This window comes from Coloeus monedula, assembly GCF_965178545.1.
Source record: "Coloeus monedula genome assembly, chromosome: 2".
Taxonomy (NCBI): Eukaryota; Metazoa; Chordata; class Aves; order Passeriformes; family Corvidae; genus Coloeus; species Coloeus monedula.
Genome location: NC_138782.1, coordinates 118,142,282 through 118,165,031, shown reverse-complemented (window position 1 = coordinate 118,165,031; position 22,750 = coordinate 118,142,282). Strand labels below are relative to the sequence as shown.

Below are 22,750 nucleotides of genomic sequence, written 5' to 3'. Positions count from 1 at the left end.
TTGCTTTTTCAGATAATGTGGATTTAGGGACTTGCCTGTATGACGAAAGCAGCTGGAATAGGGGCAGATTTTGTCTGCACTTTGCAATTTCCACACTCAAAAATGAGCACAGGGGGGTGAAAAAGAAGGAAATTCACTGCTCTGTTCCATGATTCCAGCACCTGGGAATAAAGAGTGGAGCTGCTGGAGATGCCAGCAGGGAAAACTCACCCGATTCACGTTGGGGGAGCTCAGGCTCCTGCGGTAGAGTTTTCCTTTTCCCATCAGCTGCTCCTTCACAGCAACTTCCTGCCAGTCACAGAGAGCAAAACAAAGAAAGTAAGTGTATTTGGCAAGAATTAAAGTTCTGATCATCCCAGGATAGCTTTGTCTATACAAATAAAATGTGGCACAGGCTGCTGTCTGTAAAGTTCACATGGCTAAAATTATGAATGGATAAATTTTAACATCTGGTATTTTGCTGATTGGCACGTGTAGGATTTTGCATCTAGTCCTGATTCTAGGAGATGACAGAGATGCAAAGACTGAGACTCTCTTTCCTAGCTGAGCTCCTATTTTAATCCTTTAAACTAATTATAAATGACAGGGAACTTGCTTTCAATATTTAAAGTGCATCACTTCCCCATGAATTTATAGTGGGCAGGCACAAGCTTCAGCTTGTTTTGCATAACTTTTCTCTTTGTGCTTGCATAATTTATATCCAGGAGAACAATTTTCAATAAATGTTTTTCTCTCCTATATTTTTCCTGGTAAACAGATCAAGTTATAGCACTTAAAATTAACCCGATCAATGTCTTTTTTTTATTGGCAGGATGGCTTTGGTGAATTCGAGGTAGAATGTGGGCAAAATGACAAAAATTCTACTGGCAACTCCAGAAACTATTGCTGAAGCTTCAGAAAGCAAAAGTTAAGGCCACACAACTCCTTTTTCTGAACCAGAATTAGCAATGAACAGCCTTAAAACCAAACCAAGCATCCCAGAAGTGTGCCCTGAACAAAGAACTCTCAGCCCCATCCATGCTGGAGCTGAGCGAGGACATCCCTGCTTCCGTGGATCTTTGCCATAGGTTTTGGGAGGCTGAGGTGTGCACTGGAGTGGTTTTTGGGGTTGTTTGGCAGTTTGTGTGCACTCAGGAGGGTGTCTGGACTGCTCCCACTGTTCTCAGGGCATTCCCTGCTGCAGCCCTGGAGCCAGACCTGGCGCAGCCGGTCCAGGGTGAGGATGTTCTCCACGGCCAGGACGCTCCGCAGGTACTTCTCAATGTAGGCTTCAGAGTCAGCTGAAGCTGCATCTTCCACGTTTGCTGCCATCCTGGCCAGTGCCTCTCGCTCCTCAGCCCCCTGAGCATCCTGGGGAGATGAAATGAGATGGCAGCCTGTTAAAATAAACCCAACATCTCCCACATCACTCCCGGAGAAAGCGCACTGTTAAACCACGTGGCACCAGTTCAGCACTGTTTGTCCTTAAGCTCAGGGGCAAATGAGAACCATGGAATCATGGAATAGTTTGGGTTAGAAGGGACCTTAAATTCCATTCCACCCCCTGCCACAGGCAAGAACACTTTCCACCATCCCAGGTTGCTCCAAGCCCTGTCCAAGCTGGCCCCGGACCCTTCCAAGGATGGACAGTCCAGAACCTCCCTGGGCAATCAGTGCCTCATCACCCTTAGAACAAAGGATCTCTTCCTAATATCTCTTCAAAATTTCTTCCTAATACCCAGCCTAAGATTCTGATCCAAAGAAACACCCCGTGCCATGCAACCTGCACGGGTGCTCCTACCACTGTCACAGACATCTCAAGCTGTACGTGGTTATTGTTTTGAGGCTTTTTGGTTTTTTTCTGAGAGTCTCACAGCAAGATGTTGCCATTAATTAGCAAAAGGGCTGCATTCAGATATTTCATAATTAAAAAGTGTTCAAGCACATTTGGGGCGTTATCTAACCTGAGAGGAAAACAAAATTTCAAGTGAGCTGCAGGAAGAAAAAAATAGAACATTGCTTGAGAAGCATTTCAACAGAGAGTGCAGAATGCAGCAGAACATGGAAGAGCCAGGCAGCAATCAGAGTTTTGGCTCTTCATGTGTTAATGTTTTCACAAGTGCTCAGATAGAGCATCTCTTTGGAAAGAAAGGATTAGCATCTAACTGGGAAATGCTCAGGAATCAAGAGATGCATAAAGACATTACTGAGAAAAAGCCACTTTGTTATTTTTTTCCACAGATTCTTGTGCTCTCCACAGCAGGCACTTCACCTGCCCATTTTTCCTCCCTCTTTTTCCCCCCTCTCCCTTCAAACTGTCTCTTCAAGGACCTGAGCAAATAGATGCTCACTCAACAAAATACACAGTGACACTGATAAGACAGAGGTTGCTGCTAAGTCACAGCGTGTAAAGGAATGGGCTCCATCTTTTACAAACCACAGCTTATCCTGGAAGCAGCAAGAGCCAGAATGCTTAAAATGAGGGGGGAAAGCACAAAATAAGAGGCTCTTGGCCAATTTGAGACACTCTTGATTTCTTATTCACCTCTGGAATGTTTGAGACAATCTCAAAAGTGATGCCACAGCCAGGGATGGAACTTCGGGGGGACATTCTTCGGAGGAAACTCTGTGCAAAACCCTATGGGGAGGAAACACAGGGAAAATGTGGATTAACAGATTCCAGCTGAAATAAACACAGTTCACAATGAAAGAAGCCCAAACTCCAACCAATAAACATGTAAGAGCCAAAGATTTTAACTTGGAGAAAATAATTCGCTTGCCTCTATTGTAGATACAGAGAAGGATTCACTTCCTTCCTTGCAAGGTGACTGTTTCACCAAGCATCAGCTGCTTTTAGAGGTGTTTTTTTTCCTGACAGAGCCCTAGGTGACTTGTCTTGAATATTGACAAGTACAGACATTAAATTCTTGACCAAAGAGATCGTTATGAAGAATGATTTAAGGGGCATGGTCATTGTTTATGCTGACTTGGCGCCTTGCAGGGTTAAGAACCGGACTGTTGAATTAATGCAGAGATGAGTCATTCAAAGATGCTGCTGAGACAAACTCCCAGGAAAGGTTATTGACAGGGGTTTTTAGAAAAACAGCAAGAAAGCCAAAGATTCTGTGTCAAATGAAAGTAAAAACCAGCATTGACTAAATCTGTAGAAAACAGAATTGATGAAGACTTCACATGGTTGTGATTATTGGCACGTTTAATTTATCTGTTCAATAAAGTCTCCCATTCCACATGACAAAAAATTCACTGTTCTTCCCTTGCTAAGAAAAAGCTTCTGCCTGATGGAAGCACCAAGAACTGGGGTTCTACTCCCAGCATGGGGAGCTGCCTGCAGGGTGTCTGAATGTAACCACACCTCTTCTCCTTGCTCTTGCTTCAGATTTTAACTACAGATGTGCAACCAGAATAACAATCCAGGCTTTCTGCTTTGTCATTATCACTGCCAGGGGAGGCTGGGTTCTGAGACAATGCTGAACAAACTCCTTCCTCCCCCATCGTTCTCAGGATTTATACTGTTCTCAGGGCATGATGCTGCAAATGGAATGACAACTTCACTGCCTGCCATTTACCAAACACCCTGCTCTCACCTACACATTATTGTAAGAGCACCAACCGGAAATCATAAAGGACCAAGAGTGATTAACTCTGGTGAATTAACACAAGGGATGTCTCCTCCAACTATTCCTAGTTGATTTCTAAATACCTGTAGCTGTAAATAGAAAGGGTTAGCAGCAATGTGTGAACTTAATACAGGACTAGGGAAACACACAAGTTCCTTTATGCAAAATACGAACTCTGAGCTCACAAGAAATTAACTCTTCCCACTTTTCCCAGTGATAAAACACTTAGGAGTTAATAGAGAAATAACTAAACTTCTTACACTTAGGTGCCACAGAGCCTTAAAAAACAAGCTGTGCCATCACCCACAATACACGGGATACCAGGAAAACCACTTGGAAGCTCAAAGCCTCGCTGGACTCTGCTGATACGGCGCTTCCATCCAGGCTGAGATGAGGGAGGGACAAGGAAATCTGAGTCCTGGGAAGTGGAAAGGGCTGCAGGAGCTGTACCTGTCTGCCATAAACGTTGACACAGATGCGCTTGCGCAGCACCAGCTGCATCTCTGCAGGGTGGCTGAGCTGGACAGTGGCTCTGACAATCAGATAAACCCTCTCCTCTGCCGCTGTCCCCTTGCTGAGCTGGATGCAGTCGTGGACCGTGGAGTCCCACGAGGCTTCTGCTTTCACCTGCAAAAGGGGAAAAAAATAAAAATAAATGTATCCTCTAATAAGCATAATTAGGTGTATAATTAACTGTAATTAATTAAGCATAATTAGCAAAAATACATAATACATAAATTTTGAGAGTCAGCTTCTCCGTTTCGCTCTCTGTGAAGAAAAAATCCCCGCACTTTAGAAGAGGCCATTTAAAAATCAAGATCAGTTTGCCAAATGAAGATGTTGGGATTAAAAATGCCAACTTGCTCAAACTCTGGAACATTTCCTCTTGAAAAAAGAGCTTTGAATACCCAGGATCATTGCAAATAAATTATAAAATATGCAGAAGTGCAGGACCATTTGGCCTAATTTATTAAGATAAACCAGAGAGCAACAGAGATTGCAGTGGAAATCTTCCATCACACCACAAAAATTCTCCTGTTTGTATTTCAGAAATAACTTTGCTGAAGCATTTCTAGTAATACAGCAAAAGCTGGAATTTTTCTTTTTGCATGTTAAAATATAAGTATTACCGAAGATTGAAATGGTTTATCTTCAAGCCATAAACTGGCCTGGTAGCCAAATTTCCAGGCTTTAAAAACAAATCTGGACCAAAAAAAAACCCCACCTTAACAGAACTATCAGGAATAAAGCTCCTCTAAAAATAGAAGAAGAAATAAATTTCAGAGAAAGGAGCAAAATTTCAAGGAGTAGGTCAGATATTCTAAACCTAACAGCAAAAATTAGAAACCAACAGTTGTGAAGTTGTAGAACTCTTGAGTTATGTGGCAAAATGGAGGATAATGAGTGTAACGATGCAGAGGTAAAAATGTTAACAATTCAGACTGTTTGGTTTTTCAGCTGGGGCTTTTGTACTCTAATTTGCTCAGGGGTTTTGCTTTGCTAAACACAAACTGAATCCCAAGGTTTCAGAATGCCTGGATTTGGATGAAGGAAGATCCTTGAGTTTTACTGTTTTCCAAATCATGGTTACACTCCTAGTGAATATTCCTTGAAAACAAAGTTGCTCATGGAAGAAACAAGTGCTGTACCATTTCTATGACATATCTGATGCATTATTTTCACATGTGGATATATAAAAAGAACAATTTAAAGACTAAAATTCCTTGGTCTGCAGCTTCTCTTACCTCACTGTCATGATGCTTCACAATCTGCAGCTCAAAGAATTCCTCCTCCTCCTCTGCCACCAGAGTAGCATCCCAGCCTCCTGCCTCTGGGTCATCCAGGTTATCCTGGGAGCTGAAGTCATCAGCTACAAACAGGAGGGGATGAGCAAACACAGGGTAATCACGCCTTTTAAAAAACATCCAGCAAGTCATGAATTCACATTTTCATCCCCAACTCCCCAGCTTGGCTACTTTGACTTCACCTACAAAATTAAAGTTCCTGCATTGTTTCACTTAAAAAAAAAATTCCCACTTCTAAACAGAAAGTGTGCACAAGGATTTGGGGCACAGACTCAAACGTGCCTAATAAAGGGCAGGAATCTCCCCCCATGGCAAACACCCCCTCCTTGCCCACAGGTGGATTTGCAGCACTGAGCTCACCTGGCATTAAGTGTGTGGTGGTGGTAAAATAAGCTGCTGCCTGAACAGAAAACACCCTACTTTTAGATCATGATGAAACAAACCCTTAATCTGGGTTTTGAGCAGCTCAACCTGTCCTGGCTGGAGTTATGAATTATTAACCAGCTCCTCTCTGAAGCCATTGGATCCACAGATGTGCTGTCCCAGGCGGACAAACCACCAACGTGAGGAGATTGCAGCCCAGGTCTCCTCACAACAGCCTGAGTGTCAGCTCCCCTTCTCACCTGACACTGCTCATCCAAAAGTTAACCCTCTAAACATCCTAACAAGGATTTATTCATCTGATTGCTCCCACATTGCTTTGGGGCTGCCACTTTCTTGGTTCCAATTTCCCATCTTCTGCAGGAGCATCTGACAAATACATTGCTCAAACACATTGCTCACACTGGATCTTGTGGCGGGATGTACTAAAACATGGGATTTTTAAAACCTGTGGTTCCTTCCATACATAACACTGTGGATTTTCAAACATTAAGCAGCATGTTCCAGGAAAAATGGGCACTTCTCCAATTAATCCACCTGCCATCCCAGGCTTTTACTAATTTTAGGAGCTTGCTACAATTCTGTAACATTTACTGGCTGGACAAAGTCTGTTTTCAAAGTACTCTGTCATCTTAAGAACCACTTACCATTCAAGTCAAGGAATATAACAGGAATGTGAGTTTCCATACCAGCCACAGGAGTCCTAAAATGCAAGACAAGGACAACAGTGGCATTTAAAGTAACAGAGATTTACCCAGCACATGTCCCTGATGATCCAAACCCCCACGACATTGCATTCAGTCTGCCATTTTTAGCCAGACTATTGATAACCCTGGCAAACCTCTTTATTTTAATTTACTGCTGCAGATTTCCAAGAGACTCAAATAAATTGGTATTTCTTTTATACCAGCTCTCTTAGAATTATTATCTTCTTTGACCTCTGCTTTCCAAAATGTTTTCTCTTTCTTAAATGCTAACAGCAAAATTAAGTTTATTTACTCTGACAGACACATTAATGAAATGCAAACCCCTCTACTTTAGTGATGGCAGGGAAAATGGGGAAGAGAGAATCAGAAAAGTCAGTCTCAAGGTTTTTAAACTAATACTGATGCTGCCTCTCCACACAGTTATTATTCTTTCTTACAAAACACACGTTCAAGAGCCAAAACTGATGAATTTATAGTGAGTAATAGCAGGCTGGCATCTTATGTAATATATAAAGTGCTTGAATCATACTGAACATTTCCTCTGGTGCAAATGTGCGCAAACCAGATTCTTCCTGGACCAAGTTTCCTGCAGCTCCACTGTTTTCAAACCTAATGAAACACATCAATGTGAAAGCTGCTGTGTTTCAAAAAAGAACTTGATCTTTTTTATGTTTTAGAAGCTCTGACAAACTTCAGCTTAAAACTCCATGACAGTCAATTCCATCAATAAATCCTGTTAGATGTTTGCTCGGAGAAGATATTCAGGAAGTTGCAAGCAACTGAAGATGAGGTTTGAGGTGAAACAACCCTGACTCCTTATCTGCAGTTGTTGCTCACAGCTGATCCAGCACAGCAGCCTCACTCTAGTGCTCTCTACTATTTTTAATGCTCAGAAAATCACATGGAACACTTGCTGACTAAACAGAGTTTGTTCTCACACCAGGAGCGCAACAAAATGCTCCTGGAGATGCAGTTTTATGATGAGGGGACAGCTTTTAAGTGAATGAACTAGGTAGTTAACATATTAGCTAATTTTTTTAAATGGCGAGTCCAGTGGTAATAAATATTGATTCCTTTTTTTCAGAAGGTTATAATTACACTCTGATCAATAACAGTATCGTTTACTAAACAGCATTTCTGGATTTCAGAGACACAACCTGATAAAATAATTTAAGCAAGAGGCCTAATTTTAACAACTTTGGTCATGCAGGGTACAGAGGCCAGACTGAGAGAAAAAAAATGGCCACAATCCAAAGCCAGGAATGGGCTGTGCATCATTTTTACATTCCTCCTATGGGAATGGATGTTCCTACCACTCTGCAGGAGCTCCAGGGATCCCACTGCCAGCAGAAGGAACCATCACAGCATTCCTTTCCTCCGTCAGGGTCAGCCTCATCTCCAAAAGCTGAGCCTCCCGATCGGCATCGTCTTCTGTTTTATCTGGAAGCAGGATGTCAGTCAGGACAGCAGAGCAGCTCTGAGTGCCTCTGGCACGTGGCAGTGATTCTACACCTCCCATGACAGAATAAACCCCGCTCTGCTCACAGTTCAGCACACGAAGAAACACCCCAAAACAAACAAACAAGTTCATAAAGTCTTCTCCAACTTTAATTTCACCCCAAAAAATTACTGCTGAGTTCAGAGATTCAACTCTCCATTAACTTCTTCTCTAAATTTGACAGTATATTAAGATTAGAAGTGTGTGCACATCTCTCAACCTTTTACTGTTATTACTTTTAACAGCATTTTCCTTACCAGGCTTCCCCACGAGTTTCTGCAGTTGCTGGTCAAGGTACTCCTGGCGCTTTGTTAAGGCACAGAGCCACTTCCGACGGAGCCTCTCCAAGTCCCTGTCCTGAAAAGGGGGAAAAAAATCACATTAAATATTGCCCCAGGAAAGCCAAGGTTTCCTTATTGTGGCTTGCACATCTCCTCAACCCTTCTGCTCATCCTACACCCAAAGAGAAAAGGAAGACAGAGCAGACACATCCAAACCCTTCAACTTTCCACATCTTATGTATTTTTGATTGCCACCTCTTTAGCTGTTTTTCTGTATTACCCAACTGAAAAAAACTTCACTTTATACAGTTCTTTGCCCCCAAGCTACTCTAAAACTCACTAACCACTGGAGCTGGAAAGCCCAGTCCTCACCACTCCCCTCAGTGCTTAGCAGCCTCATGTCAGGAACCCATCCCTGCCCCACACCATCCCACTGTCCCCAGTTATGGCATTTGAAAATGAACCTTTTAAAATAATTTTTCTCAAGTGCTCATGTCCTTTAGAAAACCCCCCAAAACACCTCATGATCCTTAAGAACATTCAGTTCCTCCTCTAACATGCTTTAATCTGAAAACTTCTGCATTTGTAAGAGAGAATTTAACATTTTTACCTGATAACTGTCCATTTCATCCTCTTCTTCCTAGGTGAAAACACACAAAACCATGCCATTAATTTTTTTTTTTTTTTGATAGCAGGAAACACTGAATGCAGAAGGTGTAACTAATTTAAGCAATATTAACAGTGTTACAAAGAAGTCTGAGCTTAGCAATGGCATGGTCACAGAACTAAAACACACTGACACCCCAAAGATTAACAGCTAAACACCAACCAGAACGATCCAAAAATTATAATGGAAAAATTCACAGCAATGTAACTATTAGAAGTCTTAATAATGGAAAGGAAGTGGAATACAAGAAAGAAACAGGAGAAACAGCTTAAAACCTTTTGATCCTGGACAGCAAAGAAAAATGCTCTGTTTTACCTCTAAGACTTCAGAGTGTTCCAGCAAGTGCTGAAAAATCAAAGTCTGCTACAGAATTCCAGAATAGTTAAGGTTGGAAAAGACTTAAGATCACCAAGTCCAACCATCAACCAGCGCCACCACCATGGTCAGCACTGAACCTCAAACATTTTTTTTTAACACTTCCAGGGATGGGGACTCCAGCACTGCCCTGGGCAGCTGTGCCAGGGCTGGACGGCCCTTTCCAGGCAGGAATTGTTCCCAATATCCAACCTGAACCTCCCCTGGCACAGCTTGAGGCCGTTCCCTCTCCTCCTGTCCCTGTTCCCTGGGAACCCCCCCAGCTGCCCCCTCCTGTCAGGGAGTTGTGCAGAGCCACAGGGTCCCCCCTGAGCCTCCTTTTCTCCAGGCTGAGCCCCTTTCCCAGCTCCCTCAGCTGCTCCTGGGGCTCCAGATCCTTCCCCATCTCCGTTCCCTTCCCTGGACATGTTCCAGCCCCTCCAGGTCTCTCTTATCATGAGAGGCCCAGAGCTGCCTCCAAAACTGAGGTGAGTACAAAGGATTGGAGGTAACTTTGCTGCAAAGGAGAAGAACTGTAAAAATCTGCTGTAATTATTGGGGAATTAGAACAGCAGCCACACCAGGAGTGACAATGAAGACCTTCAACCTTTTATTCCCATTATCTTCTGATGGCAGACATCACCTTTAGTTCTCGACCTTCATCCCTAACAGAGCCACTTGCAATGAGCACAACTGCCCCTCCTCACAGGGAATGGAAAAGGAATGAGGGCTGCAATCCTCAAGGAGTTATTACTTACCTAGTTAAGCAATAACGAGCCACCAGAGCCTACTTCTGTACCTTAATCATGAAAGCAAAAACTTAGCTAAGCTAAAATTAAAAAGCTGCAGAGAAGAGGTATTTCCTCAGTTCAAGGTCTTTAGAAAATCTTTCACATTCCAGAGATACCTGATTTACCTGAGATAAGAGAAATTATAATAAGGGGACTAAAAATCCAGGTGCTCATGTCCAAAGCCTATTGTAAGCAACAGGTCCCACAAAACCTGGTTTTCAATGGCCCTTTCCCAGGGGGGGTTATCAGTGTCAGGCACAACCCACTGGTCTCTCTCAAGTAGAGTTTAAGCCTTTTTTCTTGACAGAATGTTCTATTTTGGGGATTGCCAGCTCTGTGGGATAAGGCTGGAACTGGTCAGTGGATCAGGAATTCACCGGGGAAGAAACAGGATGAGGCAGACAGGATGCTCCCCTGGGACTTCTCCCTGTAAAACAGGCTAAAAAGGGCACTTGTGGGTTGTAGGTCAAGGAAAAACTGCAAGAATCAATCATTCTGTCCTAGGAGAGAAACTTGCTCCATTCAGGAGTTTCCTGGCTTTATAGGAAGGAAATGTGGGTATCAGGGGCTGCAGGCAGAGCCAGCAGGAGCATAATGGGGAACAACAGGAATAATCTGCCAGGATGCTGCTGGAAAGGTGGAAAAAATTCCCCTTTTTGTACCCCTGACACCCAGTGGGAAAGGACTGCTCAGGTTAGGAGACGACAAAAACCCCAAATACTTCAGAGCTCAAAGGAAAAGCCATCCTGATTAAGCAGAAAAAGGGGAGCAGACATGGATTGAATCATACTCTGACAAGAGGGACATTTTGGGACATCTCCTGCTTTTCCATTTAGCTGGCCACTTCTCAAGCAGGGCAGCAAATCAAACAAGTTCAGACACTTGTTCTGCTGCACCAGATTTTGGCTTTGCCAGCTCCAGGGAGTGACTGAATTTTCATTTATCTGTTGGGGGAAAAGTCAAAGTGCACCAGAAACTCACAGGAGCACTGCAAGAAGATAATCCCCAAAAAGAGATGGATACACTGGCAGTTTAACATGAGGTGTGTGAGGTTGTCAAACAACTGCCCAACATTTACTGTGGGCCACAACTGGTTCATGGACTTCTAACATTTGTAACTGGACACTATTTGAATAAATGTTCCACTGGTTTATTTTAGTTTGAATTTTTAATTTGAGTACTTTTAGTTTATTTTTCTTTTGAATACTTGAAATCGCTTTCCATGTCTAGTATTTGAAGTAAAATCTACAGGAAAATCTCCTAATGAATTTTAGGAATGTTTGTATTTTCTTCTCTTCTTTGGGTGGTGTGTTAAGGCTGTGCTGCTTAATAGGAAAAAAAACCCAGCCAAAACCTGAAGAGACACAGAACATCTTAATACTGTTACTTTTGCCATGGAAAATGATTCCCTTTATGTTTTACAGCTCTTGGAAACAGCTGACAGCAAATATTCAGAATTTTACCTGATAATTTTGTGACTTGACGTGTTTTATTTGAACACAGCCAATGCCAACAGATAATATGGATTCCTCCATCAGTGGCAAGGTCCCAGATTCCTGCACAGATTTCACTTCAACCTGGATTCGTCGAGATTGCCCCTGTCCACAAGAACAATTCGAAATGCTTGTTAAAAAAAAAGGGAATATAAAGTGCTGGAAGTTTAATTCCAGAGAGACCTCTACTGGCAGCCACTGGCAAGGAATATTGTATTTTTACTTCGGGAAGAACGAAGTGGTGCAATCCCAATGACCCAGTGCTCAAGAGATTCCCCCTCCTGTTGCAAGGATTTATATTTACAGAGAAAAATAAAAGTTTAGCATTCAGCAACTGCCCAGTTTGTTTTCTGGACGGTTTTCAAACATACACTGAAAGGGTTTTCATTTTAATATTTCTGAAGGTGGAAAATAGGATCTCCTCCCCACCTACAAAAGAGGAGAGCAAAGAGCTACTGGAATTTCAGTGAACTTTTCCTGACTCTGCCCTCCTTGGCTGAAAATTCTGACCTACTGATGGTATCAGTGCAGCAAAGCAACTGCTCTTTAATAAAACTGTAAGGGGGAAAAAAAAAAGGAAATTAAAAAAAGAAAATTAAAACAAAATTCAAAGGAGTTGGTGATGTCAGAGGAGCAGCCTGTATCCAACTTTTACTGATTCCTCATGTTCTTTGGGCAGTAGCTTATCAATAGCTCATCATTTAAAAACGTGAGCTGGTCAGTTAAGCATTAACAATTTAAAGCAGGTAGAATTCAAAGAACAAAGGAGTGCCTGGCTGGAAGGATCACATAACGGGGAACTATGGACCTGCTTAAAAAATAATGAAGTTCAGTGGAGATTGGTGTCCCTTCTGCCAGGTGCTGGCACAGGACAGGGCACAGGACAGAGAGAAAGGTTACAGGAAAGGCTTTGATCACCTTTAAGCTGAGTTTTGCTCTGTCTCCCACTTTACATCTGTTTACCTCAACATCACTTTTGCACTAAGCTTGACACCTCCTTGGACACCTCAGCCATCCAAAGAGAAGCTTCCCACGTGCTTTTTGCACAGCTGGAATCCTGCCCGTGCCACCTCACCTGTCTGAGCTGGAAGATGCCTCCTGTGCTGACATCCCTGGCAGGGGTCACCTCGACTGGGCAGTACTCCCCGTTCTCATTCAGCTCCAGGATCTGAACCCACAGTTCCACTTTGCGGGTCACCTCGCTCCACCTGCAGAACAAGTCAAGTACTGGGTTGTTTCTTTTGTTTGGTTGTTTTTTTCCCCCCAGAAAAACGGAATTAAAACATCAAAAACACTGAGCTCAGGCTGCAGATTGAAGCAGCAACAATCACTGCAATAAATGCACCATTTGTGAGCACACAGGTACCAGCTGTGCAGCGCTTCTACATTTTCCTGACAGCTATTTTAGTCAAACACCAGAAACAAGCCTTTTCCTGATTCCAACACAAACTCCAATTTCACATTTAAGCTCTGGTCTCAATTCCTGCCACAGAAGCCCAGTGTTGTCAGGGCAATCAGATTGAGATGGGAGACAGAAGAATGAAATATGACACTGTCTCACAAGCTCTCAAGATTCAGAGCTCTCTCCTGACCTTCATCATCTCAGTGCCTTCTCTCCAATTCTTCCCAGAGCTTAATAAGAAACAGCCAGTTTTGTAGAACTTCAAAATTAAGAAGGACAGAGGTGCTCACTACTCGGCTATCAAACATAACTCAATATTTCAGAGCATCCTTTTCCCCTTTGCCATATTTCCCTGACTTTTATTTTGAATTTCCCTACATGCAGCTTAACGCTCAACAGAAGCTTAAGCTGCAAGTAAAAAGAGAAGTAACTGCCAATAAATTAAGATGCAGAGCTGCCTTCTAATTGAAGAGGCAAAACAGCTCACATTTAAGAAAATGCTGCTGTAAGATTACTTTGGGGACAACAAATGCTACCAGCAAACAAACAACACCCCTCTTCAGTCTGAATTATCATACTGCTTTATATTTATTGCAAATTGAGGTAATAAGCAATAAAACTTTTCCATGGAAGCATTACAGGGATGGCATTTCATGGCCAGGAATGAATTGGAGTCATCCAGCAGCCTTCAGTTCAAAATTTGACTCTTTACCCCAAACCTGCTTCAAAACTGGGCACCTCAGACAGTGATTTTTCCCAAATTCTAAACCTAAGGATGTATTTTCCATATTTACCTGTCACGAAGGCTGCGTGTTTTGGCTTGAATTATTCCCAAATCCCACAGGGCTGGGTTTTTGCGGTCACCACTCTGCTTGTGCCCATAAACTTCAATGGCCAAAGCACCATCATAAAGATGTTCCATGAAGTCTTCAGAAATATTCACAGAAACCTCCTGGAAGGGACAAATCAGTTGATAACTCTGACTGCATGACTCAGGCTGTGAGATTTTACTGCCTTGACTTTAATAAAAGGATTCAGTAAAGTCCCCCTGGTTCCCAAGACACAATCCAGGAGAAAGGAAGTGTTGCCTCAGCTTGTAAAATCAGGAAGCAGGTCAAAGGTGTGTGATTTTCTAAAGATTAAAGTCTATAAGGAGCTGAAAAATGGCCACAGGCTGCTGCAAGCCCTGAGCCAATGGCTCAGAAAAAAAATCAAAGCATAGGTTGTAATGTTCAGAATCAGAAAATCAAAACTCATCAGAAGGTGCTACATCTATCTCACAAATGGCAAGAGGAATAAATTGCTCAGTGTAATGTGAAGGGATAGAACATGATGAGAACTGGGGTGATTTGGCTGGGATTCATCCAGGCTGACTTTAGATGTCCCTATTAAAGATGCCTCTGCTCAGCTGCTCCAAAGCCAGTGGCAAAAAAGAGTCTGTCCTAAATAGTCTGTTCTGACTTCTAACAACCCAACTTCAACGTCTACAGCAGCCCCATGTCCAAGAATTGGGACATTTCTCTCCATTTCATCAGAGTTTAGAGTGATCAGCTCAGTTACTGACATCAAATATCCTCAGATAAATATCCCCCATCCACAGTGAGTTTTACTGGGGATAACTTCTAATGTAAGTTTCTCTAAAGAACTGATGTTTTCCTTTATTAACCCCCTTCAGTGATTTTTGTACAAATGAACAGTGTGGAAGGATCAAACTTAAATGGACTCTGAAGACATTTAAGTTCTTATAAAAAAAATATTAGCGTAGCAGCATGATGAAATTAAATACGGTATTAGGTCATCATGAAATGTCATAATGTGAGCAAAAAGGCAATTAAAACTGCTATACAAGCCTAAACCTGCTTTTTCTTTTGTCTGCCTTACAGTTTAATTAATAAATCAGAAAAACAAATTACATTGCAGTGGTCAAAGACAACCATGCACCGTGGCTCCTTGCTGATGGAAGACTGGGAAGGATCCACCTCAGGTGCAACAATAACTGGCTCCACTTGATCCCAGAATGTGTATTTGCAGAACACAAAGTTGGACAGGTGCTGTGGCAGACCTGTAGCTTGAAGTATTTTAATCTAGAAAAGAGGTGAGAAACAAATGAAAAGCACTCATTCATCAGGCATGGAATTAAAAACATCTCCTGGACAATGTTCCACTGCAATGGATAACAAAAAGATAAGAGCAGCAAACCAAAAACGATTTAGAAAATAAAATTTCTGCACTGATACTCACTGGAGACAGTATCTGGAGTGCAGCAGCTGAGCACAGTCACTAGATGTCACCAGGCTCATATTTTCTGGGAGTAACATTTTGCTCATTTTTAACAGTGAAATGCACCAAACCCATTGCAACTGAAGAGGAATCCAATAAAAATTTCGTACTTCCAGCGGCTCCTTTATTCTCCAAAAACCCCTGGCTTAAGACACTACTTGTCCTTACTCTGTGATGCTGGAAATAACCCAAAATCAACCCAAAGAATGCAAAAGTAGCCTGTCCCCTCATCAAATCAAGGCCAAATAGAAACAAAACCTTGTCAATTCTCATTCTGATCTAAACAAAGCCATCATATTCACCTTTTATTTCATAAACTTCTATTCTCCATTTGTCAAATTAAGACCAAATGAGTTAGACTTCTGCAGTAAGATCCTCAAGGTTGGCAGGAGTATTTTTTGCCAAAATGCCCCATCCTGCTTGTAAGCAATGGAGCTCTATGGGACAGGATAAAAGTGGGGGAAAAAAGCACAATTTCTTCCAAACTGTTCATATTGTCCAGAAGTCAGCAAGGCTGGGGACCACTCCCTCTAATGCTTTTTGCCTCTCTCTTTTCTTACCTGTAGCTTGTAGTTTTACTGCAACACGGAACTGTTAGTAAATACTTCCTACTAATTTTCTTTTTATCACTAACAGTAATAAACGCACTGTACATATTTTACAAGATGCTTAATATTTAGAGAAAGAACTATTGAGAAAAAAAGAAATATTAAGAGATAATGATTCCTAGAATGATGGGAGTTTATCAGATTCTGTGACTCTTTTTGGATTAGATATTGCAGTGCCAATCCTAATACACAGATCTTCCCTGGTTTCCAAGAGTCCACTAAACTTCCTGGGGTGAGCCTTTGGCATATAAATGCAATTAATGAAAGGAACGAACCCCAACTAATTATCTTGTGTTATTTCAGCCATTCCAGAAACAAAATGAGGTTACAAAGAGACATCCAACATCCAGAAGCCAAGGATTTGACTCAGGATGGGAAGAGAAAAGGTTGTTCAGAGGTTGGGATACATCTGGAACTCACCCTGCAGACAAGTTTTCTCTCCTGGATGTCATTTTCATTTGAATAGTCAGGACTGTCCTCACCTCCCACCAGCCTGTCATCGATTTCCCCACTCACTCGAACAACTTCAACGTGGAGACGACCTGAAACCTGGCAGGACAGGAGTCAGAATTATTTGTGTGCCAGAAAACAGTGACAGGTCCATCCCCTCCCAGTCTGTAAGCAGCCAACACTTTCTTCCTTTTTGCACTGCTCTTGCACTCTGCAATTGCTGCACCACATGAAGAACGCTTCGGAGCGAGAATCAAAGAGCCTTTGTTGCAAAAACCATAAAGAAATCAGCCACTGGGGTGACCTGGGGAACAATCTCACCTTCAAACCAGTCTCTGGAGAGTCTGCAAAGTGCACACTTGATGCAGAGCATGGAGAATGTTGCCTGGTGTGCTCTGCTGCCTTTGAAGTTGTTCTTACAGAACATATTTAAGAACCTATTCTTGATGGCAGGCAGTGAAAGCAGAGGAGCTACAGCTCATCCTGAGTACTTATTTTGGGCTATTTCCCTCAAAAAGGTGCTCAGGAAGCTTTCTCCTCTCACAATCACTGTGCTGGGATTCAGAGCTACCTGAAAACTCCAGTAAAGTGTTATGGGATTTGCACAATTCCACATTGTCAAGCAAAGAACTTGTGCATATGAAACTGGAAATGATCTACTCTGTCCTGGTAGTAAGACCCACAGGCTGTAATTAAACAGTTGAGTAAGGACAGATCATGGAAGAGAGACAAACCTCTCCTTTCTGATTGATGATTGGAACAGCATATTGAAGCTTCACGTCATAGAACAGGCACTCAAGGAAAACATTGGCTACTCCAATAAGGCTGTGGTTTTCCTGCTCGTCGTAGAAGGGATCAGCTCTCCTGAAATAAGCTCTCATCACCTGCAAGCAAACCCAGAGTCACATCAGGAAACCAAACCTTCCAGGAAACGCTTTTTGAAGTGTTGCACAACCAGCCCAGTGGAAGAAAAAGGGACTCAGGCAAGAGGGCAGATTAGATCACAAGAAGAATAGAAATGAATTTTGTTTCGGATAAGGACTGTCCTGAGCAAGTTCTCCTTAACTTTGCCAGATTCCTGAACATGAACTACTGCTGTGTTACCTGCTGCTTCCTATTGTGTGCTCCATTCCCTCACCAAACTATGCATGCAAGCAGGGGTCAGAGGGACAAGACAAGGGTTAATGAAATGCTGAGGATCAATTCAGTACTAGGAAAAGCAAAACCTCAGGAAAACCCAGCTCTTTGCATATTCCCTCCCCACCTCCACCCAACAATCCTCCTGAAAATGTAAAAGGAATGTAATTACAGGAGTGTTTTTTACTTACTGGATTGTCTTCCTCACAGTCTTTCCACTCCTGGTAAAGGTCCCTCATATCCACCAGTCGATTCTCCAGTTTTTCCAGTGACCAGATTTGTTTGCCTTTCCCTTTCCTCCTCACCTGGATAGCAGGCTCGCTGAGAATTGCACCTCTCTGTGAAACAATTAACGGGATACCAAGAAGGAATTCATGTCACAACAGTGAAAGTAAGAGTTTAAAACTAACACAAACTTGAGAATATCTTTGGGAAAAGTCTGTTCTTTTTTTTATTCTGGCTTGAGCAGCCAAATCCAAGTGTGACAGGCTCTGAGTTCAGCTGTCACAGTGTATTGGTGTTCAGCTTAACTGGGAAGTCTAATCACAGCTACAGGCACTGGTTTCCGTGGATTTTCACCTTGCATAAGTGTTAGAAATGGGAACATTTAAGCATTTCACAAATATCCTCAAGTTACAGCAGGCCTGGAGTTCCAGCTAACATGACTACTGCCTGCAACTTGCAACTAGTGCAGAACTTAACCCCCTTTATCATCCTGTTTCTGGATGTGTCTTCCCCAAAAGACTGTGAGAAAAACTTCTAAAACAACTGATAAAAATTATAATCCTGGAATAAAATCCATTGACTGAACTAAGGACAGTCTGAGCATCACCAAAATACTGAGCTGGCTTCAAGGACAGAAATAACACCAGCTTAGGCAGCCAGCCTGAGACATGGAAGTCTGGGTTCAGCTCCCTCCTTCCAAAATTTATGAGATGCCTGGGAACAAATACTCCAAATCCTCTCTGCTCCAGTTCCTCCCTGCACAATGGGGATGGCAGAAGTTTCACAGCTCACTAGGATGATGCTGTCAAATGTCCATAAAGGGATGGTAAATACCTGAAATAGATGTTACCCAACCTGCAGAGACTTTGTCACTCTGCAACAGCAGCCAAGTGTGAACTTCAACACCAGGGGAAAGGTCTTGCATCAAAACATTTACCTTTTATGGCACATTATAGGATTTTCATGGTATCAAATAAGGTAAGGATGTAGCAGAGACATATTTAATGCACATTAGTGGAAAACTATCTTAACCATTACGGTCAGAGCAAAAGAAATCTGAACACTGAGGGACAAACTTACTGAACAACCATTTAACTCAGTCAGGGTGACTGTACCTTGCTGTTGGCATTAAGGCTTGAAGAGGGGATCTGGAGGGTCACTTTGTACTCTGTCCTCTTGTCCAGTTCCTCTCCGATAAAATTGGCTTCCCTCACGTACAAATTGGCTTTAACAATCTGCTCTCGCAGCTTCCTCAGGCTGTGGGTCAGCATTTCTTCTCTGCAAGAAGGGGATTGGGAAGGGAAGACAGGAAAAATAGCGAGGTTTATGTACTGAAAGCAAAAAAATGGATGAGGAGACAACTGAGAGCTTGTGGGTGAGGATGAAAGGGAGGGGAGGGACAGGTGACATAATGGGGGCTGCCACAAATATTGGACAGACGAGCCCCTCCAGAGACACCCAGGAGCATCCTCAGGTTCACAAACCCTGGATCTCATGAGGGAATTCAATCACCTTCCCCAGAACTTGTGCAAAGGTTTGGACACTGCCCTGCACTCCTTGGGTCCAGCTCTGGGGCTTCCAGCAAAAGCAGGACATGGAGCGAATCCAGAGGAAGCCACGGAGCTGCTCCAAGGGCTGGAGCCCCTCTGCTCTGGAGCCAGGCTGGGAGAGCTGGGGGTGTTCACCTGGAGAGGAGAAGGATCCAGAGAGACCTCAGAGCCCCTTCCAGAGCCTAAAGGGGCTCCAACAGAGCTGGAGAGGGACTTGGGATAAGGGCTGGAGGGACAGGACACAGGGAATGGCTTCCCACTGCCGAGGGCAGGGATAGATGGGATATTGGGAAGGAATTGTTGGCTGTGAGGGTGGGGAGGCCCTGGCCCAGGATACCCAGAGAAGCTGTGGCTGCCCCTGGATCCCTGGAAGTGTCCAAGGCCAGGCTGGCTGGGGCTTGGAGCAGCCTGGGATAGTGGGAGGTGTCCCTGTGCATGGCAGGGGGTGGCACTGGAAGGGCTTTCAGGTCCCTTCCCACCAAAACAATTTTATCATTTTTAACACAAAAAGCCAGGGGAATGAAATTACATTTCAAATGGGAAAGAAAAACTCTCAGCATGAATTTGGCAGTATGAAAATCAGGATGCTGCTGGCTTTGGAGACTTCTCCACTCATCTGCTGAACAGGCAGCTATTGTGTGGCTCCTTCCAGAATATTCCCACCACAGATGTGGATGCTCCATGTTACAGAGAAAGGTTTATTCAGACATCACCCACTTGCTCACTGGCCTTCCTGGCAAGTGTGAGAGAGAGGGTCAATTGTGCAGCCCAGGAATGTGGCGCCACAAAACATCCCAGGCACACAGCTAACACCTTGTCAGACTGAAACATTTTTTACTTCCAAAGTTGCTTCTCTAGCCATATATATTAGATTTGTATTTTTCATGACAATGTCTTCACCACACTCATTTATTTAGGGTTTCATCTTCCTCCTGCAGCTGCTCTTTCTGGCAGCAATAGTAGAAAAGATCATTTAGGGGCTGAAGTAAATAACCTTCACGTCATCACCCAGGAAGAGGCAGAGTGGACACTGACCCCTCTGGTTATTAAATGGTTTTTGCAATGCTCTGGATTAAAATTCTTTGTATCATCCTCTTACTCCCTTGTTTTATTTACACTCTTCTGGTTGTCAGGACCTGCCCAGGTCAGACAGATGTATCTGAGTCAAGAGGAAAAACAACCTTCCAGCAGCTGAGTCATGCATGACCCATGAAAGAACAAATTCATATAGGAGCCTCAAAATTCCATCCAATCATCTCAATTTTAGTCAAATTTGCTGCTGTGCAGGATAGAGCTTCTCCTTAATAACAAAGCAGGAACTCATTATTTCTCCCATTTTCTACCACTTTAGGTCTGCTTATTGTGGAGGTGTTCAAGCCCAGGTTGGACAGGGCTTGGAGCAGCCTGGGATAGTGGAAAGTGTCCTCCCCACGGCAGGGGGTGGAACTGGATGGTCTTTGAGGTCCCTTCCAATCCAATCTGTTCTATCATTCTGTGATTCTTAGATAAATATTTTGGCCGTGTCCTCCCCACCACGAGTCCTCGCAGAAATTCACCGCAATTGCAACGCAACCAAAATCCTGCCAAATTCACTGCAGAAATTCGACAGAACCCCCCTGATGGTCACAGTGGGTCACCCACCTCTCCTCTGCCCACTGCCTGAGGCGCTGCTGGGCACTGGGGGAGTGGAAGGAGAACCTGTCCATGCTGCGGAAATGCTGCTTCTCGGGCGAGAGCCGCCGCCGCAGCTGCTCCAGCTCGTGCTCGTACATCAGCCTCTGCCTCTCCAGAGCTGATCTCTTCTCCTCCTCGTGCTGCTGCTCCAGGCTTTGCAGGATTGACTGCATTGGGTCTAGGCAGATTTGGAAAATAAAGAAAAGTACTACAGTGAGATCCATGCTGAGGAGCGTCCTGGATGCGCGGTGTGAGCACAGTTATCAGGTAAAAAGAGATAGACTCTGCTTTTGTTGCAATTTGTATTTAAAAAGTGCTGCTGAATTCTGGAGCAAAACAAACATTTACAGGGCAGATGACTTAAGAGAATTAAGAAAAGGGAAAGACCAAGCTGGGGAAAAAAAAAGTCCTCCTGTTTCCTAAAGTAATGTCATTCTGGGACAGCTACATAAGACCACAAAAACTCAAAAACATGGTTTCAGAGACAGAAATCACTGCAGTTAATGCCTGAGTGAGACATAACACAAGAAAAATAAACAGCCAAGTGAAAACACTTTGATTTAAGACTGCAGTTCCCCCAGCATTCCAGCTTTGGCTTTTCCCCAGCAAGAACTGCCAAACCAAACAGTCTGCCATGGTGATTTTTCCCTCCTCAAGCACAAAAATGGCTGTGTTGAGTCATTCACAAGAAAAATTCTCCAAAAGGAAGTTACAAGGGAAAAAGTCCGTGGTTATCCTCATGTTTTGCACGTGAGGATATATAAATATCCATGAGGATATCCCAGTAATTTTTGTGGCTCCTTACCATTGCTACCAAGAGCCTTCATGGTGACTTCCATCTGGGCATACTCGTAGCTGAAGTTAATCTCACTGGACACTTCACTGGAATTGTCTCCATCTGCATCCAGCTGCTCCACACTGTTACTGCACTTCATGGAGTTGTCCCGCTCCTCATCCTCATGATCTGCCTTCTTCTTCTTCTTTGGCAAATTCAGCCTTTAATTAAGAGGAAAATTTTTAGAGAACTGTTAATTGCTCAGCTCTGAAACACGGGGTTGATTTAAAATATTGTTAAAATTCAACAGAGCCTCCAAATCAGAATTTTTCCCTTTCAAATTTTATTGATCTCCTGTGGGTGTAAGTTTCCTCAGGGCAAAAGCAGGAGCAGAAGGTAAACTAACTAATCCATTCTACATTCTCATAATTAAGTACCTGAGACTCCCAATAACACAATTTAGATAATCATGATATTTTTTAGTCCTTCCACATCCAAATAATTTAGGGGCAATAATGAAATGACACCTCACTTTTTTATATGGGTTCTCCTTTTAAGCATAAAAGCAAGCCATGAAATTTTAGATTATCATTCAAATCCACTGATCTGTGAGGTGTTTCAGAGAGTTTCAAAGTACAGTCTTGCACAGAAAACATCTACCAGTGATCCTGTCTGATACAGGAAGGGGACAGATATGGCTGGGACTACAGGGAGCACAGTGACCTTGTTATAACATTTAGCATTAAAAACCAGTCCAACATCAGCAGTGCTTTTATAATCCTCATCTTTCCTCGTACCTTAAGCCAAAACAAAGTTGGTGCCAGTTTACAACTCCTTTAATAACTTCTGTTACCTGAAGAAGTGGTTGTTTCCCCACAGGATTCTGTCTCCATGATGGAGCTGGATGGGACACACGACAGCAGAGCCATTTACAAATGTCCTGTGAAAAGCCAAAATTCTAAAGTAAATGCATTTATATAAAGCTTTATTTTTTCCCCTCCCAGTAAAGAGATTTATGGCTTGCAAACAGGAAAAATATTCCCAGAAAATTCACT

The 22,750-nt window shown here is 43.0% G+C and overlaps 1 protein-coding gene across 6 annotated transcripts in view; it reads right to left on the bottom strand.

Moving 5' to 3' along the window:
* KIF13B (kinesin family member 13B) overlaps nucleotides 1-22,750 on the bottom strand; it is a 119,409-nt gene that overhangs the window by 26,944 nt on the left and 69,715 nt on the right. For all 6 annotated transcript variants that reach the window (XR_014226231.1, XM_082276596.1, XM_082276598.1 and 3 more), the window contains 20 exons: nucleotides 22,549-22,635; nucleotides 21,726-21,916; nucleotides 20,888-21,098; nucleotides 18,812-18,974; nucleotides 17,663-17,809; nucleotides 17,069-17,218; nucleotides 16,305-16,433; nucleotides 14,910-15,080; nucleotides 13,791-13,948; nucleotides 12,670-12,802; nucleotides 11,565-11,699; nucleotides 8,900-8,929; nucleotides 8,266-8,365; nucleotides 7,824-7,950; nucleotides 6,451-6,506; nucleotides 5,363-5,487; nucleotides 4,068-4,244; nucleotides 2,525-2,617; nucleotides 1,198-1,350; nucleotides 211-288 (listed from right to left, as the gene is read on the bottom strand). Coding sequence is in view for 5 of the 6 variants with exons in the window: in XM_082276596.1 (XP_082132722.1) it covers nucleotides 211-288; nucleotides 1,198-1,350; nucleotides 2,525-2,617; nucleotides 4,068-4,244; nucleotides 5,363-5,487; nucleotides 6,451-6,506; nucleotides 7,824-7,950; nucleotides 8,266-8,365; nucleotides 8,900-8,929; nucleotides 11,565-11,699; nucleotides 12,670-12,802; nucleotides 13,791-13,948; nucleotides 14,910-15,080; nucleotides 16,305-16,433; nucleotides 17,069-17,218; nucleotides 17,663-17,809; nucleotides 18,812-18,974; nucleotides 20,888-21,098; nucleotides 21,726-21,916; nucleotides 22,549-22,635 (2,614 nt within the window). In the remaining variant the exon portion in view is untranslated. The remainder of the gene's footprint in view (nucleotides 1-210; nucleotides 289-1,197; nucleotides 1,351-2,524; nucleotides 2,618-4,067; nucleotides 4,245-5,362; nucleotides 5,488-6,450; nucleotides 6,507-7,823; nucleotides 7,951-8,265; nucleotides 8,366-8,899; nucleotides 8,930-11,564; nucleotides 11,700-12,669; nucleotides 12,803-13,790; nucleotides 13,949-14,909; nucleotides 15,081-16,304; nucleotides 16,434-17,068; nucleotides 17,219-17,662; nucleotides 17,810-18,811; nucleotides 18,975-20,887; nucleotides 21,099-21,725; nucleotides 21,917-22,548; nucleotides 22,636-22,750) is intronic.